At 48.9% G+C, this 25,855-nt stretch overlaps 1 protein-coding gene across 1 annotated transcript in view; it reads left to right on the top strand.

The window, feature by feature from the left end:
* Positions 1–25,855, top strand: part of LOC132474877 (protocadherin-16-like) — a 73,114-nt gene that overhangs the window by 28,895 nt on the left and 18,364 nt on the right. The window contains 5 exon segments of the mRNA XM_060075780.1: positions 18,648–18,836; positions 20,417–20,648; positions 21,070–21,306; positions 22,540–23,592; positions 25,529–25,716. Coding sequence (XP_059931763.1) covers positions 18,648–18,836; positions 20,417–20,648; positions 21,070–21,306; positions 22,540–23,592; positions 25,529–25,716 — 1,899 coding nt within the window.

The following is a 25,855-nucleotide window of genomic DNA, read 5'->3' as shown; positions in this document are numbered from 1 at the left end:
TCAGTTCAATTTAAAATTGGAGAAAAAACTTGGAATCCGTCACTTCAGACAATTAGCGACCATTAATAATTCATATCCGTTCGCTCAATTAGCAGATTTTTTTTTATCTCTCATCGCTCCTGATAACATCACCGGCTGCTTCTCTGAGTCCCTGCTGAGAAGCGAGTGTTAGAGATGGTGCGGCGGACAAGCGTTAGCATCGCTAACCCCGGGCCCGGACGGTATTCTCCCGTGGTCCGCCCCATCCGGATCTCTTCCCCTCACAGATCTCCCCCCCCTGCAGGCAGCTGGAGTTACGAGATAAGAGCTGCTCCGCAGAGCGACGTTTACAGGGGATACACCGGGGAACAGGTTATGATGACTCATGTGCTATCCGGTCCCTGATGAGCAGGCTCACATTAAGGGCAGCGCCGCGGGCGATGTGTGTGTCACGTCTCAGCACTCATCCCTCTCTCTTCCTCCCTGTCTCAGCACTCGACGCTCTGCCTCCAGGAAACCCAAACAACAGCAGAAAAGTTTCGACAGGTTTTTTTGAAGATAAAGTCAGTGCGGTGGATGAGAGTGTCTGTGGCTTAACATATGGGATGTGTCAACTTCGGCCGAGATAACATTGGCCCTGGTCCCGTGGAGGGTATCAACACGAACAGGAGTCGACTTCACTCCGAGTCAAAACAGCGAGGGTTCATCGGAAACTCGGTTCATCCGGAGTTGAGAACCGGCAAGGTCAAGAGGTCTGTGTGTAGACGGTCTTCGGCTTTAAAGTCGGGTTCCCTCCCAAATAATAAAAATGGTTAGTGCGGTCAGTGACATCTTAATGACAGGGCGGAGAGCGGCGCTACAGAGATGTAGAGGGGATAGGACAGAGGTTAGGGACATGAACATATTAAACCATTAGGCTTCATGTTGTGTTTTGGCTTCAGCTGCTCATTTTTTTTAATAAAGGGGTTTACGTTGTGTGGCTGTCTTGAAGGTTATTGGCTGGACTGGGAGAAGGACCCTGTAATGCCATACCTCTGAACATCAGAGCACTCTTCCATTACCTCCTCTGGACATCCTTCTGAGGAGGTCATGGAAAAGTGGTATAAGGGGCAAGACAGTCTAGTGGAAATGGCGTGTGATTTCCAGCCGAAAGGTTGGGGGTTTGATCCCCATGGCATGTGTCCGTAGTCCTTATGGATAAAACCGTCTGCTCAATCATTTGTAATTATATTGCACAATAGTAAGAACTTAGTTGTGACCTGCCATGGATAGCTGCTAGAGCTAGCTCCTTCCTTAGCGAAACACAATATCCCTAGCTCACTCCGCTATAACTCACAACCATTCCAAGCGAGTTGGATCTACGCCAGGTTGTGGTCGCGGGATGAAAGTGAGGATGGATGATCCTCATCACCGCGAGGGTCAGAGGTTATGTGGCCCCGTTGGACAGCTGGACTTTGGGATGACCTTTCACCTAGGTGGCTCACCGGGACTGTGAGTCCGCCTCGGCTTTGGATTAGGCACGCTGAGGTCACTTTGTTGTGTGAAAACATACACATGCACACACACACTCACGCACACTCAAACACACACACACACACACACACACACACACACACGCACACACACACGCACACACGCACACACACACACACACACACACACACACACACACACACACACACACACACACACACACACACACACACACACACACACACATATACACACAGGGATTTTAGTTTTGGACTGGAAAAAGTTCCTGTCTAAAAACTGCTAAGTCTGCACAAAACTCACAAAACTTTTCTCTCAGTTCCCCCCAACAAGAGGAGACGTATCCTAGCAACTCAAATCCTCTCCATCACGTTTAATTCACTGACAGTTTGTGTGAGTTAGTGCTCATGTTAATTTGATCACCTCTTGTTCCTCGGCCTAATAAACCTGCTCACACACAGATACACATACACACACAGACACACAGCTGGGTGAGTGATTAACCCATGTTGTCGAGATGGGTTCGTCCAGGCGTCTGAGGTTAGCAAGACCTCGTCAGGAACACAGCCAGGGAGTGTAATCATCTTTGCGCCTCCAGACCCAGGCTGAGTGCACTCCCTGGGTGTGTGAGGGGAATTTAAGGTGTGCGTAAATATACTGTGACCATACAAGTCATCCTTAGTGAATCCAAGATGAGGTGGAGTTTGTGCGTCTGTGTGTGTGTGTGTGTGTCGCTCTGAGAGGCTCTCGTCTTTCAGATAGATGAGGCGTGTTTGATTTGGGGCCCGGCGAGTCTCTGTCTCGAGAGCTTGCGTGCTGCAGTTGTGTTGAAGTTGTGTTTACGGTGGAAGTTCCCCTTTACTCCATATTTTTTGTGTGTTTTAAACACAAACGGGCCGACATACACTGCCACTACCTTGTGTATGCTCCCGAAAGGATTGTTTGAAATGAATCACGTGGAGGAGGGCACCGGACATGTATACAAAATAAAATATAATTATCCCGTCACCTAAATATTTTGCTGAGAGCTAAATAAACACTCTGCTTCGGAAATGAAAGCCACCTTTCTTTGTGAGCCTGTTTTCAGAGTCTCTTCATGAAAAACAAAGCTGACTTCAATTCGGATTCATCTGATCCCACTTCAAATTCGCCTGATGTCAATTCAGATACATCTGATTTTGAATCTGATTCGATTAATCTCAATTCCGATTGGACAGATTTCACTGAAATTACATCCATCTAATTTCTAGTCAGAATCGTAATCCAGAAGCGAATTATCTCAAATCACATTCAGCTGATCTCAAATTAGATTCAGCTAATCTCAAGCACATGCAGATATGAGCCACAGACCTGCTGGGGTTTTGATGCCAGAAGAACCGTGCTGGAACCTTCATTTGTTCTCCTTGTTTATGAACATGTGACTGGCTGTGTTTACATGTGGGACGCCAGGAGAGCTTCACAGCACACTCTTTCCTCTCTCTTTCCTTCAAGCTGTCTCTTTCGGTCTTTCTCTTGCTCACTGTCTCACTGTCTTGCTCTCCATCCAGCTGCCTCTATCACTAATTTTCTCTCTCTTTATCTCTCTCTCTCTCCATCTCTCTTTTCCTATGTACCTCATCCCTGGTCTATCGCTCTCCCTCCGTCCCCATCTGCCCTTAAAGGCACCCAGTGCAACTTTATGTAAACATTCAATGAAAAATGAACATTCAATTTCTAGTCTTTTTTACACGTAGTAAGTTTCAATAACTCCATACCATTACATATCGACATTCAAGGAGCAAAGATGAGACGTCGTTGTGTGGTGAGAACTGATAGAAAATCGTAAACAACAACAATCGCCGGTGGGGAGAAGCCATTTTTCCATTGACTTTATTTATTGTAGGTTACAAAAAATAAAGAAAATGGCGGCATTGTTGTTGTTATCGATTTTCTATCAGTTCTCACCACACAACGACGTCTTATCTTTGCTGCTTGAATGTCGGTATGTAATGGTATGGAGTTATTGAAACTTACTACGTGTAAAAAAGACTAGAAATTGAATGTTTATTTTTAAGCCTCGAAAGTTGCACTGGGTGCCTTTAACCCCATCCAAGGAAGTGACATCAGAGACCTCTGATTAAGCTCCGCCCCGCCCAGAGATGTTCTGTACCCCCGTCCTGCTGCGGCCTCATCTGTTCCGTTGGGGGCTTTAATCATCGCACACCTCCTCATCCCGAGGAGTGTTTATAGAGACTGTAGCCATGTTGGCCGCCGACCAGATGCACACACAACTCACTCCCGACACAAATATGGAACAACAGAGTGCTGCAGCAGTGGTATAAATAATTGTAATGTGATCTAACGTAATCAAATCGAGGTTAATATGATCCTATCTAAAAAATGATGTAATATCAAACCAATCCAATGTGATCTAAGTTCATCTTGACTAATGTGATCTAATCAAATTCATTCGCCTTCAATCTCATTGAATCAAATCCAACCAAACCAATCTAATCGAATGCGTCGTAGTGACACAGCCGGCACGTTGTCAACACCGCAGTGCAGCGTCTGTTTGAAGAGCGTTGGACAGCGAGCGGTAATCAAAGCGTACGCTCATCTGCACCTGATCCACGACTGACGCGTATGTTTAAGCCCAGAAGTCTTCCACTGCTCGCCATTGTTTAAGCTATGGGTTAAGCCTGATGACGTACATATATATGCATACACATAAAACATGATCTAATGTAGTCCCCATGTACTGTATATGGTCGGCCACCGTCCTGACAGAATTGGCGTTGAAGCGAAACACTGAAGCAGATCCTTGTGTTATTTGTTGATGTAGTCAAGCAGGTCAGCTGTGCAGAAGCCATGGAAGCCGAGGTGAAACGAAGCACGAACAAACATACAAATGACTATTTTCTGTTTTTCTTTCTGCTATCATCACAAATACCACTGTAAGCAGCAATGCTTGCGTTGCAAAATGGAGAAGCAGACGCCACTAAAATAAACAAACAAGTTTAATGAGCAACTTGCAATTAAACGCATCGCTTAGCTTTTTTTCCGCTGTTGCTTTTCTGAGGCCTTGTTTTTGTCCGGTGAGGTTTGTAGCAAATTTCTCTGCGGCCGTTTTTTGAGGTTCAGATACCAACAAACAAAAATAGCGAGTCATGAATCACTGACACAACAATAGTACCTTCCTCGCTCCTCTCAGACGTTTAATTATGGTTTTCTTCTAAGCCGAAAACACCCGGCAAACCTGGTGGTCCGCTCACACACGGTTCAACATTCTGGTCCTTATCTATTGGAAGCCACCTTGTCTGCAAGAGCTTTCAATTTCCTGCTGCCTAGACCTGGGAATTGTAGTTTGGTAAAGTTAGTGTGGTAAAGAGGAGGAGGCAGATAAAGAGCTGGCACCATGGATTCTGTTGGTCCCCACTGAAACCAGCCCCCACAAGGGCCTCCTTTGAGGTCGCTTTAAAGGAACTCGAAGAACGGTTAGTGTATCCGCCCGATGCCGATAACTGGATGTTCAGTCTGCCGGCGCGGTCGTAATCTTTTTATCATTATGCTCACGGAGGAAAGTCCTCCGTGGGGCGAATATGAACTTTACTTGAGGGGAAGTTGATTACGTGTATTACCTCCTTTTTCTCCATTGATGCATACAGAGAACAGGACATTGTTAAAGGGGGAGAGATCCAAGTGTAACACGACATACTTGAACACCACTAAACTTACTTCCTAGTTGTTGTTTCTTTTTCTCTCACATCTTGTTTACCACAGCTATCCAAAAGGAATTAGCGTATGACCTGACCCCCCTGTGGCGCGCAGCTATGTTAGCTTAGACACAGACGATGACTCACGCAGACACACAAAGACAATGAAACCCCTGGGCTCGCCGTAGCATTGTTGCGTGTGGCGTCGTGTGCCCCTGTAGCTCTTTAGGTTCACTCAACCCCCCCCCCCCCAAACTCATCAAACAGCTTTTATGGGTCTCTCCGCGAGGCAGCTCTCCATCTGCAGTGTGTTTGTGCATGCCACGCTCAGCGGGCACTGGCAGCCAGCTCCACGCAGATGTGGCGCTAGCGGTGTGGTGCTAGGTAAGCCTGGTCTCGCGCCTCTGCGCCCCACATGTGCTGGATGTGTGCGAGCGTGTGTGTGTGTGTGTGTGTGTGTGTGTGTGTGTGTGTGTGTGTGTGTGTGTGTGTGTGTGTGTGTGTGTGTGTGTGTGTGTGTGTGTGTGTCACCGCAACATTACTTTCACTCCCACCCAGGCACGCACACCTAGAGCTCAGGTGGGATACGCACGGCAGCTGAGGTCAGTCTGGAGAGCACGATCGTGGGAGTAGGACGGTGGTTTTGGGGGCCTGACTCCCAGATGAAAGGATCCCAATGTCTACAGTCTACCCGTCGGCTTCTTAGAGGAAGCTGCCCTCCCCTCTACCTGCTCCTTTAAGACATGCATCTGAAGCCGAATAGAAGCCACTTTGGAATATATAATCGTGTGCTAATTAACTGAATAGTAAGTAACTCAGGGGCCCCCAGGAGATGCACTGGGGTTATGTCTGGAGGTAGACTGAAAGCAGCAGAAGCTAGCTAGCTCTCTTGGTCTGAACCCTCTGTCCGGAGTGGGCAGACGGAGGGCGGGCCCAGGGTCCAGGGTACGTCCCCCTCCCCCCCCCCCCCCCCCCCCCCCCCCCCCGGACCCGAGTGCATGTCGTTCCCCCGGTGGTCCAGATCTCTGATGGAGGCGGAGGTCGGTTCGTTTCAGAGGTCAGCCGTAATAAGTAGCGGTCTGAGATGATCGGGGAGCATCACGTCAGCCTTCTGGAAGAGGTTCTGCTCACATGGTTCTGTCTGAACAGGTTAGCCTGAGGACTGTGACGGAGTCAGAGACCTTACTGTCGTGATCGCGTGGTGGAGGATCTGGAATGGGACTGGGTGGTTCTGCTCATTACTGCTGCTGGTATTATTAGGATGTCTATTCATTCCGCAGTGGGGCTCCTTTCTTTTTAAAGCAAGGCTGTCAAGTCTTGGGGAAGATAAGTCGAAGTGAGATGAGATGAGACACGATTTGAGAGTTAAGCACGGGTGTTGAGCTGAGATGATTGAGATAAAATAAGAATAGTTCAGATAAGGTAACGTAAGATAAGATAATGGCTAACAAAATGCAGGGGATCATTGACTGGAACTCTGTGTTGACCATCAACCCTCTCATCAACTACTATTCCTCTTCACGGCGATTGGATGATTAAAAGACACAAAAACATCTGAGGGAAATCCAGTAAAAGATTCCCACATGTCTAACCATCACGTCCTTCAGGAGATACACTTGAGGCCTGCTCATTTAAAGCACATGTCGATCCCTGCAGGCTACATCACAGCTATAACAGACTTCAAGACAAGGTCCTCTATGCCTCTTGAGTCCTACCTTCACATCTCATTGGCTGTTTTTTTTTATTATTTCATTGGAAATAACTGGTATCTAACCCACCCACCTCACAACTTATTTTCTCTTTTGTCATTTTTTAATTGGCTGCACCAGCAGGGGAGCGGGGGCACGACATGAACCGCTGGGTAGCCCGCTCCCTCCCATTTGACCTCTGAAAAAAACCAACAGGGTAATGGCGTAAGCCCCGGTCTTTCAGCTATAAGCCCCCGGGGCTGCCTCTGTCGCGACAGGAGGCCGGGGAGGTTAAGCTCACACACACCAGTCCACTTTCGTTTTCTAAATTAATGCTTTGGACTTGTGTGTTTATTTTTCTTACACCGAAGTTAAACCTTGCTTCAAAGTGCTCAGTGCGATCCGAGGACAAGCCCTTTCTGGTGCGGTGGTGAGGTGCTTCACACGTTCACAACCCTTTCAGGAATGAAACCCTCCATCAGGGGTCAGGAGGGGGCTTCACTGGAATGCCAAACGCTTTCCGCGGACCCCCTATCGGCATCTACACTCCGGTGCCCTTTTTCTGAAAAATAATTTTTTTGGGGGAAAAAGATTTCATCATCCACAACGACATTTTGATCACTGCAACTCAGCCAGTGTCGTGTTACCTCTGGGGTTTTCAGTCATAGAGCGCCACTTCGTGAAGGTTATCCCTCACCGGAGCGCTGCTCAAAACGTCCCCATTTATATTATTTATTTTCAGAGTGCTGCCGCTACAGCACCACTTAGCCAAAGAGCAGTGCAGCATCGTCGCACATTCAATCGGTTACCCTTGTCGGTGTGAAGATTTAGTTTCATTCATGTTCAACTCAAGTATTTTTTTCCCCCATTACTGTTAAACAATAACCGGTGCTCCACCGCCACACCAATAGCTGCTGCAGAACGTGGCGCTACATCATGAGGTACCGACCACAGAAGACCAATAGTAACAAGGCCACGCCGTGCCTCCACACCACACAGATTAGCTACCCCCTCAAACACAAAGTGTCTCTCTTTTCATGGCACCTTGTCTGGGCCTTCAGTAGTTTGACACGTAACCACTTCCAGACGCCCCCGTCCAGATGAAAGACAGACGCTCCTGTTGAACCCAAACTCCAGAGAACCTACGGCTAGTATCAACCGAACAATGTGTTGGATCAAAAACAGAAGGTCCCCACAAATGACCTAGGAATTGAACACACATATATAAAGCCTATATACTGAGGCATATATATTGTTTAATATGACGCATTTTTTATAAGTGGAGGTTTTGCAAGCCATAACAAAAATACAACAGCTGAATGTCGTACCACATCAGTGGCCATAATAGCATTATTGAGAAGCTGTCCTATAGACTAGCTTTCTAACTCCAGTTAGAACCAGCCAAGAATTGTTTCAAAATCAGTTTCTGCAGCTAATTGTCCCTAACAATGAGGTCTGTCCGAAGTAATCAGATATCATATTGTAAAAGCATGTAGAGCCCTCTACGTCAACAATTTATGTTGCAAAACCTCTGCCTCAAATCAGCAAATCCTATGACTCACAGGAAGTTAAAGGAGACATATTATACCACCAGGTGTGAGTGTGATTAGCCTTACTAGCCGTTTCGAAAATCTGCCCCATATGACATCACTAGTGGGCGTGTCCACCTAGATCTGTGCTGGATAGATGAGCAACGTTTACTTCAGTCCACTGGGTAGGCTGGTAGACTGATCTATCCAGCACACATCTAGGTGGACATGCCCACTAGTGATGTCAAATGGGGCAGAAACGGCTTGTAAGGCTAATTACACTCACACCTGGTGGTATAATATGTCTCCTTTAACTTTTCACTAGAAAATTTAAAAAGCAATATGGAAGACGGAAGTGTGTGCGTCTGCTTGTGCATGCATCTTTATGTCAACCTAGCCCTGCAACGGTGTGTGTGTGTGTATGTGTGTGTGTGTGTGTGTGTGTGTGTGTGTGTGTGTGTGTGTGTGTGTGTGTGTGTGTGTGTGTGTGTGTGTGTGTTTGTGTGCGTGTTCGTGTGTGTGTACATGCACTATGACTCGTGGTGCAATGTTATCCCAGCCCATAATACTGCTCTCCCCGCTGTGTTCCCATGGCGATATGGGCCTGTATACGGCCTAGCTCATGTCACCGTGTGATCGCTTACAGAGACAGGAAGCTGAAGAGTTCCAGTTAATGAAACTCCGTTGATTTAGTGTAGTGTTTTATTGTATTTAATGACAGCGTGAAGCAACATCCAGTGTTTCTTTCTCCCATGGTGTTTTGTATGTCCAAGTTAAACAAGATATTAGGTTGGGACACAACGTGATTTGATCATTTAGGATCTGATTGGCTGAAGTAGAGCGGGGCTCAACTGCGCTATGATTGGTTAAAATGTAACACCAGCCGAACCAGACTTGGTTTATTCCGGAACACAAACTCGAAGGTGATTTGACTTGTGTTACTGTAGAAATAAGTTATCAAAACTTCTAAACTATATTTGATGGCGTCCTTTGTTTGGTGGTGAGCGCATGGTATGGTAAAATGTCCTTCCGATGTCAAAATGTTGTGAAACAGTCCATTTAGATGTTGAAGTTTTAATGTGAGGTTTAATTCCCTTTTCTGCGAGGTTTGAACCATCGGCAGTACTGGCACACGGCCTCGCAACTCAGAGCAGCGGAGAATGCATAATTGTCCCAGAACGGGTCAAAGAGCAAACGGTTCAGATGATTATCCTCCGATTTTCCTTGAATATCATCTATTATCGCTTCTCTTCCACGGAAGATTGTGGATCAGAGCTTTGGGTTACCATTCAAGTCCATTTACAGTTCAGATCTGGTCGCGTGCCCGGATGGGCGAGGACAATTATCAAATAAATCATTCTGATAAGAAAGTACGATGTGTTTTGGCCGGCGTGGCTGAACATTATACTCTTAAGCGGAGGTAAGGCGAGGTCGCGCTGGGGTCACGGCCCGGCAGCAGTGAACAGACACTCACCGATCCTGACATGTATACAGCACTTGGCAGCGACGCGTTCCCTGCGCCGGCCGTGTGTTTAATGGACATCTGGACACACCGTCGACTTCACAGAGCTGGAATGGATGGTTCTGGTGGTTCCAATAAGAGGTTCGACTGAAGCATGCGTTTCTTAGGTCGTTTGATTAGAAATGATGGTTATATTCTTCTCCCAGTGGTATTACCTGTGGCTTCTTTAATCATCTGAGACTGTGGAAGCTGAACGTGGTGTTACCTGGTTTTGGTTTGAAAAGTAATGCAATATGTTGTTCTATAATCCCTCATTTGATACACTTTGAATTTGAAGATGAACTGGGTAAAATAAGGGGAAACTATTATTGCTCTATCGACTTGATGCCACTTTGTTGTAACCCTCCCTAAAAACAACATCACCACCATCACTATCATCGCCATCACCACCTCAACCACCATCACCTCCATCACTTTCATCACCACACCACCTCAACCACCATCACCTCCATCACTTTCATCGCCACACCACCTCAACCACCACCACCTCAACCACCATCACCACCATCACTATCATCACAATCACCACCTCAACCACCATCACCTCCATCACTTTCATCACCACACCACCTCAACCACCATCACCTCCATCACTTTCATCACCACACCACCTCAACCACCATCACCTCCATCACTATCATCACAATCACCACCTCAACCACCATCACCTCCATCACTTTCATCACCACACCACCTCAACCACCATCACCTCCATCACTATCATCACAATCACCACCTCAACCACCATCACCTCCATCACTTTCATCACCACACCACCTCAACCACCATCACCTCCATCACTTTCATCACAATCACCACCTCAACCACCATCACCTCCATCACTTTCATCACAATCACCACCTCAACCACCATCACCTCCATCACTATCATCACAATCACCACCTCAACCACCATCACCTCCATCACTATCATCGCCATCACCTCAACAACTGTATTCACCTCCAACGTCACTACCACCACCCTATCCTCTGTTTGCATTTAATCCATAACTTTACAGTATATCCTTAATGTATATATCCTTAATGGCGAAGTTTCTCCATCCTCTCTCCCGCTGCACATCCATTTAAAATGTATTTTAAGTTGAGTTATCAAAATGTATTTTCACACTTCTCGCACGAGCCTGGCAGACGGCACAGGGATCATCAACGTATTTTTGCATCTCCTTAGTAACGGCCGCAATCTTCCACACATGCTTGGCCTGACTCCAGACCGCTCTCATGCTGTGAGATGCTGGTTAGTGTTTTGATGTTCCTCCGTGATGCGTGGGGGTTGCTTCCTCCACCTCCGTCTTGGTAGTGCTGGTGGAGGTGGGCTCTGGTCAGGTTTTGTTGTGGTGTAGAGGGGTAGATCTTACATCTCAAAGCCTGAGAAGCTGCTGGCTCCGTCGTGAGAAGAGATGGGGGAGCCCTCTACTCTGTTCGCCGTTCTTCTCTCTCAGAAGACGTTCCAGGTCTTAAAGGGGTGGGGGGGGGGGGTGGGCGGGGGCTGTAGGGGGATTTGAGGGGCCTGCAAGCTCCAGGACCAAAAGGGAAAACTTGTCTTCAGTCTCATCATCTCACCAGTGTTGAGATTCCCTTCACGTCTCCTGTTACTATTAAAACCTGCATTGTCCAATTTGCAGCCGTCTCTTTTGCTCCCGAAATGTGTTTTTTCTCATCTTATTCTCCTCAGATTGATGTGGAGGGAAGCAATCCCAGGGGTTAATTGGCCTATGGGAGGACAGTTGTTATTCCTCAGACACATCTTTTCGAGAAAAAAAAAAGATGCAGACGGGCGCCGCAGATAAAAGTACTAGGTTGAGGAGGTGGGCGCGGGCCGCAGTGGAAAGATGTTGAACAAGCAAGAGTCGAGTCGCATTATATGGGATTAGAATCCCCGGGTCTCACGCCCGGCTCCCCCTCACACAGGGTAGACAGAGGGCTGCCCGGTATCACTTCCTGTTCTGCAGTCTCGGGTAGTTCTCTCGACCCATCTTGTTATTTCTCCCTGGGGTCCACATAATCTCCTCTACCTCTTTATCTCATTGCTTCGGTACTGAGTACACGCTGTTAGGACCTGTCTCACGTTAGAGGCATTCACAAAAACCAACCAGTCTCCCACTCCGTTCAACACTGATAAAAAGAGGCCCCAGTTCTGTGTTACGGCAAATTGGATCTCAGAATGTTGATCTCAGGATTCTCTTTTCTGACATCTGTCTGGTTGTGTTGTCTGATTTCATTGTCTGGTTGCGTTGTCTGATTTCATTGTCTGATTTCATTGTCTGGTTGCGTTGTCTGATTTCATTGTCTGGTTGCGTTGCTGGTTCCGTTGTCTGATTTCATTGTCTGGTTGTGTTGTCTGGTTGTGTTGTCTGGTTGCGTGGTCTGGTTGCGTGGTCGGCTTGCGTGGTCGGCTTGCGTTGACGGCTTGCGTGGTCGGCTTGCGTTGTCTGGGGCTGCGTCACATTGTTGGTTGCCGGGTTGATGTTCTGCGCTGTCGACTACAAACAGAATTTCCTCCGTGATCTCAAACACATCTCTCACCCTTTTTTTTTTTCGTTTGCTCCACTTGGATCGCCAACGTCTGTGATGTGTAATTCATTATTTCCACAACGTTTCATTGAGTTTTTGCGTGTAAGAGAGAGAGACATGTGCTTGTGTGCGCGTGCGTGTGTGTTTGTGTGAGAGAGCGCCTGTGTGAAAGTGTGTGTGTGTGTGTGTGTGTGAGAGGGAGAGCGGTTTGTGTGTGTGTTTGCATGTTAAAGTGAGAGATCCCCTGTGTGTATGTGTGGGTGCGAGAGAGAGCATGTTTGAGTGTGTTGCTACGCCTGTGCCTGTGTGTGTGAGTGTGCGTAGGCTTGTGCCTGTGTGTGTGAGTGTGCGTAGGCTTGTGCCTGTGTGTGTGAGTGTGCGTAGGCTTGCGTCTGTGTAAACATCCATGCCACGGTAGAAGCATGCGCGAGTGGACTGATGTGGTCGATCGTATCCGTTGCAGGCTGGCCTATCCAGGCGCACTCAGCCGTTTGCTCCCTATTTAGATTGGCTCTTGATTGGCTGTTTAAACTCCAGATTTGTTTGACGGTACGTCCTACTATACCAGGAGCTTGATTCAAATGCACATTGACTGCTCTTGTTCTCCGCCTCTGCTTTCCTGGCTCCGATGGTTTCTGACCAACCAGATCCAATTTTTGCCTCCTGCTGCGTCCAACTTAGCGGCCAGACTGGAAGCAAAGGGCGAATAGGGTCACTCCTTCATACATGCGCTGGCCTTGTCCTCAAAAATGTAGAAACAAGATGGAGGAAACCATAACGGTCAATCACGTCCAAGGGCTTAATCTGGCCTTTTGGGAAATTCTTTGTCTAAAAATAGAAAAGCCACCGGGAACCCAGCCCAGCTTTTCTCCCTGCGGTTGGCATTTGCCCAGACCTCACAGAACCAGGACCTGAACCAGAGAACCGGTCCCTAGACCTCACAGGACCAGGACCTGAACCGGAGAACCAGGTCCCAGCCAGACCTCAAAGAACTGAACTGAACTCTGGAGCACCCGAAATCATCGAATTTAGAACACAACATGCGCAATAAGTAAAAGGAAAAACATATCCTAACGTCCAGCACTCGTTCACTTTTCTTCCTTTATTCCGTTAAGTGAAACTCAGATGGACAGACGCGTCCTGGTCTGGCAGGCTCCAGGGAATCTGACCAGGGGGAACCACGAGGCAGTTATCTTTGGATTCTCCCAGCTTGTTTTTACTAAGGAGCTGGCTCCAGCATTCCCTTCTCCCATCGCCATCGATAAGAGAGCTCCCATCATGCCTCACTCACAAGTAGTGAGTGTAGAGAGAGCACTGCTGGCTGCCGCATGCCATCTCCCTTTGAACCCCAGTGCAACCGTACCGAGTGCCAGCATAGCAGCAAATAGAAATCGAGAATTATGAATAAATAAGAAAAGCAAGCTGCTCAACATTCTGGGTCATCACAGGCAGTTTGGTTGAGATCTTCTCTCATTATTATTTGAACACGCTTGGCTGAGAACCGAAATATTTGGAAAAATAAATTGATTCGGAGTAAGTTAGGGAATCAAACAAACGGGCCCATCTGTGTTGGCCAGCTCTACCCCATTGCAGAGTAATATGATTTTGACATATTACAGGCACACGAAAGGTGACTTTGATATATTGCAGATATTTTAATTTGGGACCATGATTGCCCGTGCCGGGAGATGGGTTTTGTAGAATTGAGGGGGAAATAGAAACGAAAAGATCAATCAAATTGTATTCATAATGGAGAGAATTGCCCTCCAACATGATTCCACAGGGTTAGCTAGTTGTCTAGCCAGGGAAGTCTGGTCCCATTCAGAGAGATTTAAAGCCTCTTCTCCACCCTTCTTGCTCGCCTTTGATTTTTATCCTTCCCATTGGCTTCTATATACAGATATTAAACGTAGAGATGCCAGGGGTTTTAGTTTTTAGTTGCAAGGTGAACTCGTGGCTGAAGGTTTGAGGTTTGGCTAGTATTCCCGGCCTCATTGAAAGCCCCATCAGTTTTGTGCGGGATGGGTCTCCCCTCCTACGGTATGACATCGATACGGGCCCATTACGCACCAAATGGAAATGGAGCGATAATGGCAACCCCTGGCGATTTTCAAAATAGAATGATTGTTTCAATGGCGATGCTATTTATAGCGGTAGGTCGATTTATGCAAATGTGATTATAGCGGCAGGTTTTCCTACGTTCGGCCGAATCAGCGTTGCACTTAACTTATACAACCTTATCCCTGCCATGCTCGACGTATAGTTCCTGAAATAAGCTGTGTGCTATATTCCTGGCGCTGGTTGGCAGGCTGCATAATTGTAGACAATTGTAGCATCTCCCCTCTGCTGAGCTCCATCGCGGCAGAGTGAACCACACTGGCCAGAACTACCCACTCAGCAGAAGGCTTTCGAAATACATTTAAATAATGAATGAATTAACATATTCGTCAATGGGAATATTGTGTTTGAAACTGGCCTGCATTATGTATGCGATTTGACCATTCTATACGCGGTACGATAAAGTGAGAGCGTACATTCTTAGCATGGGTGGGCCCGGTGGGAGTCGAACCTCTAACCCCAGCGGTGTTAATGACTAATTGAGCTGGACAGGACCATGGGGCATTGAACCAAGGTCTTATAGGAGGGGGGAACTTCAACTGAACCTTTTCACAAAACGCCTTCTTCTTTGAACCTCCCAGGGAGAATCATCGAGGTCCCCGGTTCGATCCCCAATTTAGGTAATCTCTTCAGCAAGTTATCCATAACCCCTACCTGCTCCACAATGACACCTTCTGTCTCTAAAACAAAACAAGATGATCTGTTTAAATCGCTTTGTCTGCAAAGTAGTAAATAATAGTAAAGACATAGTAAATAATAGTCATCTATCAGAACAATGTGTTCCTTTTCTACTCAGTTGAACCGTTCTCCCCCCACCTCCCTCCCCCTCCCCCCTCCCCCACCTCCCTCCCCCCTCCCCCAACCCATCCCCCTTCACCACGAATGAAATATAACTCTAGACTCTCTTAACTTTGGCCTCACTTTTCATTTCTACCACACTTTTTTTCAAACAGCACCAAAGTTAGACAAATACTGGTTTGTCGAAAACCACCACAACCTATTTTTCTTCAAAGTATCGAACGTGACAAGAAATATGTTTCTTTTTTCCTTTAACTTGTTTAACTTCCTGTGTCCCCTGGAAGAAATATTATTTTCATGTCCTTTAAAAAAAAAAAAAGAACCACGCTACTTTTCATGTGGATGTCTGTACGTTTGACCAAAAAAAAAGATAAATTGCTGAAATATTCAACGGCTCTCGTGAAGGATTCCCGCCACCAGAGAGGAAATACCCCACTTATTGATCTGCGGGGAATTGAAAAACCGTTGAGCGCTTTCGGAGACACTCTTCTCTCTCATGCTGTCATTTTATAACAAGCAGCCGCTGGAGCACACAAAACAACCCTCCCCCTCCGCTAGCCCCACACCTGTGTAGACACTGCATCGCTCTCCTCTCTCCCCGACATCAGAGGACATACAGTCAGCACATTCCCGCCCCCAACTGTAGCTCAAACCAACAGCAGAAAAAAAGACGAAAAAGAAGAAAAAAAAAGAGAAGAATGAAAACGTCATTGTAGAAAAAAAAAAAGCAGTATCCAGCAGAACCGTGCTTATTAATAACTTGTCCCCTCGTGGCGAAGGGGGTAAAAATAAGTCTCAAACCCTAACGGGGGCATCGCGCCGTGGGGATGGCATGCGTTGCTCCCGGTTGTCCCCCCCGGGTGCTTGTGTGGTTTATTATTTTTCTCGTCTCGGCGCGTGTATCTGCCAGCTCCCTGCCTCCCTCCCCCATGACTCCCACATACTACTTCTCTCCCAGCTTCTTTAAAAGAGCCGAACCTCTCCCCCTCCCGTCAAGCATCTGCTCTCCGCCCCGTGAAGACGTCGTGAAGGGCCCCCAAGACGTGAGGGCCCAGAGTCGGCAGCCAAATCCACATCACCTCCCGATGAATGATTTCCATCTACACACACGCTCACAGCGATGCCCTCTTTAAAAATAGCCTGCCTTTGATAAGCCTGGTTTGGTGTGTTGTTCTTGGCCCGGCTCCTGATGACTTACTCTGCTGTTTATGCTGGAGGGGGGGGGGGGGGGGGTCCTCCTGTGAGAACCTAGAGAGAGGAGCAGCCCTTCTTTCCAACCCCCCCCCCCCCCCCCCCCCCCCCTCACAAAAAAAATGGTTCTCCTGCAAAGGGACTCTGTGCGTACGTCAGACAGTGCTGCTAATCAACCGGGGATGCCTTTACCATGCGCAACCGCCTGGCCATACGTGAACTGCAGCCGACACTGCAGCTAACAATTATCCCTGCGTGGTACCCAGGGGCCCGTTCTGATTGGCCTGTTTGCTCTGGTGGCGTCCTGGGACCTCCCCCCAGTGATTGAGTCTTCCGCTGCCAGCGCTGGCTCGCCTCGGCATGGTGAGGCCTGACGCCGGAGGAGCCTGTGGTACGTGTGCGTGTGCAGCCCTGATGGAGGCGGACCACCCGCGCCGAGACGGGGAGTCCGTGAGGCCAGGGTGTGCTGCCCCTGAGTCGTACCGCGTGGCGTTACCGCCAGCGTGTGATAGGATGATATAATGCCAGTGGGGTCGGTAGGAAGTCTTTGGTCGAAACTCTTCTGGTTCTTTTTTCCCCACGACACACTGCTTTCCCATGAGATCCTTTCCGCTGAGATTTGCCGCGAGGAAACCTTTGCCGGAGCGTAGCCATCTCTGTACTGATGAGCTTCACATGGCCACCCTCAACTGTATTTCAAGACTTAACCGTCCCGATAGGATACCGTAAGAATCATCCTTAATTTTGTAGCAATGTAGCACCTACGCCGAACCATTCGTGTTGCGTCAGGGGATGAGGGGAAATCTGGTTGTAGGGCTAGTTAGCGCCGTGGCCAGTGAAGCACAGTGATGGAACTCTTTCCTGATGAGGTTTTGAGTTCACCGCGAGTACACCGCTCGTCTGTGGAAGGCACGCATCCACATCCATAGCTGCTCCCTGCTTTCAACACGCTGTGAGCACCTTGTGTTTGGTCGTCACCCTCCCCCCCTGCCTCCGTCTCTCCCTTCCTCTCTCACCCTCTGCTCTCCCCGCTACCCAAGCCTAGCGGCTCTCACTGCCAAGGGCCCCGTTTGGCTCCTCGCTCCCCTTCATATGAACATCAACGAATGTTTCCAAAGATGCTTTTAGTGAGCACCTGGTGCTTTGTTCTGACCTAGAAGCCCTCTCCTCTCAGATGTCCCTTCTAACCCAGTTCAGATTTTATCTCCCCGTCTTGCAGAAAATCTCCCCCATAATTTCCCCTGGTCTCTAAAAGCTCTGCCCCAGGATTGTTTTTACTTCCTGCTTTTAGCCTAAATCATGCCCAAATGATTGGTTTGCATCATTCAATACCATTTCACCATGGCAACCAGGGATAAATATACACAAATTCAGATGGAGGATTTGGGGGAGATTGATCGCGTTGAATAAAGCGGTTGCTTGTGAAATTGTGGTTTCACGACTTTACCCTCCTCTCAATCTCTTGATGGCCACAAAGAAAGTGGAATAGGCAGCACAAATAAATGCTTTATAGGGAAGTGAATGCGGCAGTTTGTAGGATGATCGGAGGGATGTCTTATTTAACCGTGGAACGTTTTAGACGGAGCAAGGAAATCTCAGTCTGAACTACACCGGTTGGAGTTCAAATTCATTGATTTCTGTTTTATTCATGAGTTTCTAAGGAGTAACGAGAAACTGCATTGAGGCCAGAGATGACGAAGGTTTTGCAATGGGAGTTCAATAAGGTGGCATCCCATGAGACCTTGTACATGTCAATCATGAACACCTTCTACGTCGATGTCTCACCACAGATAGTGCTGTTGCTTCAGTGTCGTGATACTTTAGACTACAGAGCAGTTACGCATAAGCCGAAGAGATCCAGAATTATGTTGGTATCTGGTTATCGGTCCAAATAGATAACTTAACGGATGGGCAATGTATACAATCAGTGGTATCAAACAATTTCAAACCGATCAGATTAAAATCATTGCACACATGAACATTTGCATTTATGTTAGCATATGCTTCTGTACTTTGCTCATTGCTCAACGAGGAGATGATCATTCTGGATTACCGAGAATCTTGCGTACGTCCCGGTTTAACCAATTGCCCTTTTCTCCCTCCTGCAGGTGTCGGCGTCGGACGCCGACGGAGGTTCCTTCGGCTCCATCAGCTACTCCCTGGGCTCCGGCCTCAACAGCTCGCCCCCCGCACAGTTCTCCGTCAACAAGGAGACGGGGGAGATCTGCACCTCCCTGGCCCTGGACCGGGAGCACGGACAGAGCAGCTACGACTTCACCGTCAACGCCGTGGACGGGGTAAGACGCGGGGATTATGGCCGCCATAAAGCATCCGCCTCATTACAATTGTCAGTTTTAAGAGTATAATAATAATAATAATAATAATAATAATAATACAATATATTCGATTTATATTGCGCCTTTCAAGACTGAAGGATACAATTTGGACAGGAACATAGAAAACAAATAAATAAAAAACATGGAGACGAGCAGTCCAACAAGGAGGAGGTTGTCACAGGCAGTAGGCAAGTTTGAAGAGATGTGTTTTGCGGAGAGTTTTGAAGGTTGCCAGAGATGAGGTCTCTTCATCAAGGTTTTTTTTATGCATTCAGTTTTGCAGTCTTGGTACAACCCAATTATTTTCGATCTTATTTCCGTTGAAAATTCGTTATTCGTTCCTTCATCAAAGTTAAGATCAAATGATATTTACTGCGGTTCTGTCGAGCATCCCACCATTGGTTTCCCTAGGTGTTTTGCTATGCCGGTGATTCTTTGTGGCTCTGTGTCATTGATGCTGAATGTTCTGACAGAAGTGATCAATTATCCGTGGCATAATTCATAACATGAAAATTACCCATCCCCTCAGGCCATTCCTCTAGCGGAAAAGTGAGCATGATGATGATGATATATGACACCCCACTACTATTTCCACACCGCCATCATAAATAGACCGGGAAACAGAGTAGGAAGGACGTAAACTGTTAGAACTTGACTCCCTTGGTTCAAACTACAATGTCGGCAGCCTAACCTGTAGGCATCCCAGAGCAAGCTGCGCTAAACCCTTAAGGCCCCCACATTGTGGAAAAGCGTCTGCTAAATGATTAAATATATTAAAAAAGTCAATATAAGTGCAGTGGAGTCTCCGGGGGAGCCTTTAACCGCGGCGAAGTGGCAGCCAACAGCGTGACAAGGCTTTGATTCGAGCCGCCAAATTAAAAAAGAGGGTTGAGCGATTCCTGATGGCGAGTACTACTTCCTGTATAGAAGCATCCCGCGCCTTCCTGGCCAAATCATACAACACACTGAAGAGAAAAAAGAGGGGATTACGGCGGCCATGTTAAAGTCATCAGATTTAGAAAAATGCCTCTCCGGTCAAGCCGTAATATTTAACAAGTTGGGCTTTCGCCTCCCCCTCGCTTTTGTAACACCTGGAGCAAATAAAACGCCTGCTCTGTATTTTCTCTTCAAGTTAAAGAGTCTATGAAACCGACCATGCTGGAGGGGGTTTGTGTGTGTGTGTGAGTTTGTGTATGTGTTTGTGTGTGTGTTTGTCTGTGTGTGTGTCTGAGTGTGGTTCTGTGTGTGTGTGTGTGTCCATGACAGGCCTTCTCACCCCTTCTCATCCCCTGACATAGTGCCGTTACTTAAGGGAAACTATTAATCTGTATCCTTTCCCCTAAACCTGCTGGGACCGTATTTTTAGAGGCCCCCCGTCATAGGCCCTGCGTTAACGGGGTCACCGCTGGTTTATGTGTGCGCCCGTTAATGTCCTCGGAGCGGCGCTTTCAGGTGCGTTTCTGGCCTCTTGGGCTGTGATTTAGTGCGCCGGTTAAAAACCATAACAAAAGAGCTTTGTGTTTTGTGTTTCCCCTCCTCAGGGGGGCTTGAGCTCGGCGGTGTACGTGAAAGTGGATCTGGTGGACATCAACGACAACCTGCCCACCTTCTACCCTTTGAGCTACGCCGTCAGTTTGAGTACCCAGAGTGCACCTGGGACCTCGGTGGTCAGGGTGATGGCCTACGACCCCGACACCGGCGAGAACGGCCGAGTGACGTACCGGACGGCACCGGGAGGGGCCTCGCCTTACTTCACCCTCAACAAGGACACCGGTCGGTTCAACCATTATGTTTTTTCCTCCCGTTTTGTTTTTTTCAAAGCATCAAATCAATAGTCTAGGATCATTGCACCTTGATTACAACTGCATACAATGTGGTGAGGATCGGTTGCAAAAGGCATCGGGTTGCAAAGACAATGGATTTCTCCAAACTCAAACCCAAACTCAAAGTCCCTCCTTGGGAATTGCACCAGTCAGCATGTATCTTTGTTATGTTGCATCAACTACAGCACTTATCTACTGACATTAATCATGGCCACTGGCATGCCTACGGACCCATTATTAACTAAATTATGATAACGCCCCTGGGTGATAAAGGCCTCTGTCATAAAGGCCTATTATGTCCAAGTTATTAAACAGTGTTTGACTGTTACGTTTTAGATAAAGTCCATTAACCTCTGCTGTCGATATCGCAGGCGTGATCTCCCTGTCCCGATCGCTCCACGGCAAGGCCAACTCCGTCATCACCATGGCGATCTCGGCGCAAGATGGCGGCGGACTGGTGGCCCCCGTCGACGCGCGGGTTAACATCAGTGTGGTGGCCGGCGTGGTTGCGCCCCCTGTCTTCCAGCAGAGTCAGTACCACTTCACCGTGTCCGAAGACTCGATGCGCGGCGTGCTGGTGGGCGTCGTTCAGGCCAGCGTTAAAATAGGTGGGTGGACTTTGATTTACACACACACACTGACCCACACACACACATGGGTACGTGCACAAACACACGCACACGCCCACACACAAAGTTATGCAAAACATTACTGGTTGCACACTTATACTTACAGCCACTGTGTCAGAGTGATGAAGTGTTGTAGTGATTTAGCAGTCCATAGCGACTCGCTGACCTGCTCCCCCAGACATTTGAAAATGCAGAATAGCCCACTCTGACTATAGTCAACTATCAGAAATTTGCCTCTTGAGCTGTTTAGCTCAGCTAATGGCAAAAAGCTAACACCGACCGACTGCGGTTCATTTTTAGGATGCAAACCTACGGTTTCTGGGAGGACATAATTGATGAACCATCACAGAATCAGTTAATGTTTTGGTGAAGGATGTTCTCTTTGCTGCCATCACAGCTGGACCAACATTTTTTTCCTAGATCAAAATGATGTTCTTGAGTCACTGATCTGTACCATGTATATAGTTATGTATATACTATATAGTGAACTATATAGTTTTGAGGAGAGTCAGTAGCTTCTGGGGGTGTGCCATGTTAGCATGTTCATAGATCCTGGCATCCAAAAGAAGGGCAAGGATGAGGAGTTACATATAAGCCTTTAAGGAATACTTCACTAGTAATTTAATTGAACAGAGATTATATTTAAGGATTTCAACCAATTAACCAGACTTTATCATACTATCATAAAACCCTTTACTCACTCATACTTACATAATGCTAACTTACATTCATACCTTGCAATTGAAGCACACACATATTTACATACTTAATATGCAAACATGTGCACCCTTACAGTAGCGACTTGTGTGTTCAACAAACCATTTCATGTTAAGTTGAAGCGCAGCTCTAAACTTCGAACCCTTCGTCATACTCAAAGTACAAAGCGACTTTGCCAACCTACTCATACAGCATCACCGTGATGCTGGGAGTGATCTCATTATGGATTCTATCAGTAACCCGATCACATATTCTACACCAAGAGCATGTCAGCCCCGGCACCTCGCAGTTGGCTGCTACTTAGATCTGCAGAACCACATCAATCCTCCAGTCCGTGTTCAAGTGGTACACGGCAATCATTTACAGATTTATCGACTTGGAAACACTCCAAATCAGCTTCAAAGGGGCGAAAAGGACGTTCAAATAAAGTTGGCATTTGCTTTAGTACCTAGCGGGCTGTCTCAAACCACCCCTGTGGTTTCCGTCTCTCAGCAGGTTCCCCGAAGGACATCCTGTACACCATTAGTTCCGGGGACCCCGCCGGTTACTTTTCCGTGGACCCCGACACGGGGGCTCTCCGGACCAGCCTGCCGCTGGACCACGAGGCCCAGCCCGTCCTGGACCTGGAGCTGCAGGCCCGCTGCGGCAGGCCTCCCGCCTACGGCCAGACCCGCGTCCGCGTCACCGTGGCCGACGTCAACGACAACGCCCCTCTCTTCCTGCCCTCCTCCGCCGAGTCGCTCCTGCTCCCGGAGCAGACGGAGATGGGCGCGGTGGTGTACCGCGTCCGGGCCGACGACGCCGACTCCGGGGTCAACGGGCAGCTGACCTTTGACCTCGACCCGTCCGCCCCCGGCGGCGGCGGCGGCGTCCAGAGGATGTTCAGCGTCGACCGCGGCAGCGGCGAGGTCCGGCTGGCGGGGAGCCTCTCGTACGAGAGCGCGCCCCGCTTCGACCTGCGGGTGACGGCCCGCGACGGCGGCGTGCCCCAGCGGAGCTCCGTGCTCACGCTGGTGGTGCACGTGCAGGCGGAGAACGCCCAGGGCCCCGTGTTCGACACCGTCAGCTACCGCGTGGAGCTGAAGGAGGGCACGCCGCTCAACACGCGCTTCCTGCAGGTGCGCGCCCTCGACCGGGAGACCCCCGCCCACGCCGGCCCCTCCCCGGCCGGCGCCCCGGTCTACCACCTCCGGCCGGACGGCGACGCGGCGGGCTTCGGCGTGGCGCCGGACAGCGGCTGGCTGTTTGTGCGGAGCTCCCTGGACCGCGAGGCCAAGGACACGTACCTCCTGACGGTGCTCGCCAGCGCCGGGCACGGGCAGCTGAAGAAGACGGGCAGCGCCACCGTGCGCGTGGCGGTCACGGACGAGAACGACAACGCGCCGCGGCTGACGCAGGAGCGCGTGTTCCTGGCGGTGAAGGAGAACCTGCCGGCGGGCACGGGCTTCGGGCGCGTGGCCGCCACCGACCGGGACAGCGGCCAAAACGCGCGGCTCACCTACCGCTTCCTACAAGCCGACCGCCACTTCCAGATCAACCCCCAGACAGGTGAGCGCATGGCCGGCCGGCCGGGCGGGCAGCTTGCTTGCGGGGGTCCCGTAGGGGAGGACACGGTCGAAGGGGTTCAATTAAGCCGCTTAAGCTGATGATTGGCTAAGCCCTGGTGGGGATGTTCACTTATTTTTGTGTGACGGCGCAATCGCCCGGAGGGTAGAGTAGAGAGCTCTTTATTATCCCCACAGTCGCAATAGCCTGCACGTATTGCCACCGGCAGCACAAAAAATACGCAAATATTTAGAAATAGATAAACACGCATGAAGTTAGAACCGAGTAACGGAATAACTGAATAATGTCACGGAAATTGAGAATGAGACTATGTGATATTGGCTCATTCGCTCATTCCGAAATATATTTCTGACATTTGCAGCGATTACGAGGAACACATCTGACCCTGAATTAACGTACTTAAAATGTACGGTAGGCACTCGACCGAACTGGGTGTTGACAAGGCAGCATAATTCAACTTGAGGTGCAACGACCTATCTCGCACTTCAAATTAAAAGTGGTTTTTTTTGCTAGCATTCCATTAGCCTCTCCAAGCCATTATTTAGTGAGTACACTAAATCAAATTCACAAAGGAAAAAAGTGTCCTAGAGGATTTAATGTGTTGGGATTGGGTGGATTGTTAAGTGCTCCGGCATAGGCAGGTGAGGCCGGTTTTCGGACAGCTCTCAGGTGTGACGTAGATATGATATGATAAGATGTGAGTGAGTCCACGTCAGTCCCTCTACCGTTAACCTGTCCAAGTCTCCTCGACCCCATTCAAACGGATTCGTTTATAAGACGGAGAACAGAAGAACCATGAGGTGCCACAGTGCTTATATTGTGCTGCTGTCCGGGTTGAAGGAGAGCCGTTGCACAGTGTGTTACTACTCAATGTTAATAAATCCCCTACACTGAGCTGCATCCCCATGCGACGAGGTCCCCTCATGTTGCCATAGTAACACGCGCAGCCACATGAGTGTCTGAGATGTCTGTGACCTCTTTGTTCAGCCACAAACCGTTTGTTTCCGTTTCCCAGTCCTGGTCACAAAAGGCCCATTAGCTAATCAGTAATCAGGACATGCATTCAGGGTAGTGAATGATGCCCTCTTCCATTGTGAATGAGATGATGGAGGAGATGTGAGCCGGGCTGGGATTGGTTGGCTGTCGCACAGACACAGGCACTGGTGCATAATCAGCTGTCAAAACCACCCAGTGTGTATTTTCATGCATGTGAATTCGTGTGTGTGTGTGTGTGTGTGTGTGTGTGTGTGTGTGTGTGTGTGTGTGTGTGTGTGTGTGTGTGTGTGTGTGTGTGTGTGTGTGTGTGTGTGTGTGTGTGTGTGGGTTTGTGTATGTGTGAGAATGATCAAAGCTTTCTGAGTCTTTAATCTCTCATTAATATTCAGGTGCTTTTGAGACTTCCTGTGGGGCCTCCTCATCCTCAGATCCTCTTCCTCCTCGTGTCCCTACTCTTCTTCATCTTACCCCAACATCTTCCTCTTCCGCTTCTTCAAACCAATTACCCTCCTACTTTCCATCTCCCCCATCACCACCACCACGTCCTCCTCCTCCCCCTCCTCCCCCTCCTCTCCTCCTCTTCCTCCTCCTTTTCCTCCTCCTCCAAACCTCTTCCTCCTCCTCTACCACCTTCTCCTTCTCACCCTCCTCTTCCTCCTCCTCCTCCTCCTCCTCCTCCCCCTCCTCTCCTCCTCTTCCTCCTCCTTTTCCTCCTCCTCTTCCTCATCCACCTCCTCTACCTCCTCCTCCTCCTCCTCCTCCTCCTCCTCCTCCTCCTCCTCCTCCTCCTCCTCCTCCTCCTCTTCTTCCTCCTCCTCCTCCTCCTCCTCCTCCTCACCCTCCTCCTCCTCCTCCTCCTCCTCACCCTCCTCACACCCTCCTCTGACTCCCCTCTCCTCCCCCCCTCCCCCCCCCCCTCCAGGGGAGATCAGCACCAGGGAGGCCCTGGACCGAGAGCACCAGTCCAGCCACCAGCTGCTGCTGTCGGTGCAGGACGGCGGATCCCCCCCCAGGAGCTCCACCGGCACGGCCTTCATCACCGTCCAGGACGACAACGACAACGCCCCCGCCTTCAGCCCCCACACGCCCGGGAAGATCCTCGCCATGCAGGTCAGGACGAACCCGACACGTAGCTCCCCGTCGCTCGCGGCGGCGGCGGTCACGGCGCTGTGGCGGTAGCAGCCTACGGCCGTTTACGTCAGCGGTGTAGAGTGTAGAATCAAACCTTCAGATTAAAGGGGAAACAAAG

Source organism: Gadus macrocephalus, chromosome 16, assembly GCF_031168955.1.
Source record: "Gadus macrocephalus chromosome 16, ASM3116895v1".
NCBI classification, from domain to species: domain Eukaryota; kingdom Metazoa; phylum Chordata; class Actinopteri; order Gadiformes; family Gadidae; genus Gadus; species Gadus macrocephalus.
Note: the sequence above shows the minus strand (reverse complement) of the source record. Positions and strands in the feature narration are given on the sequence as shown.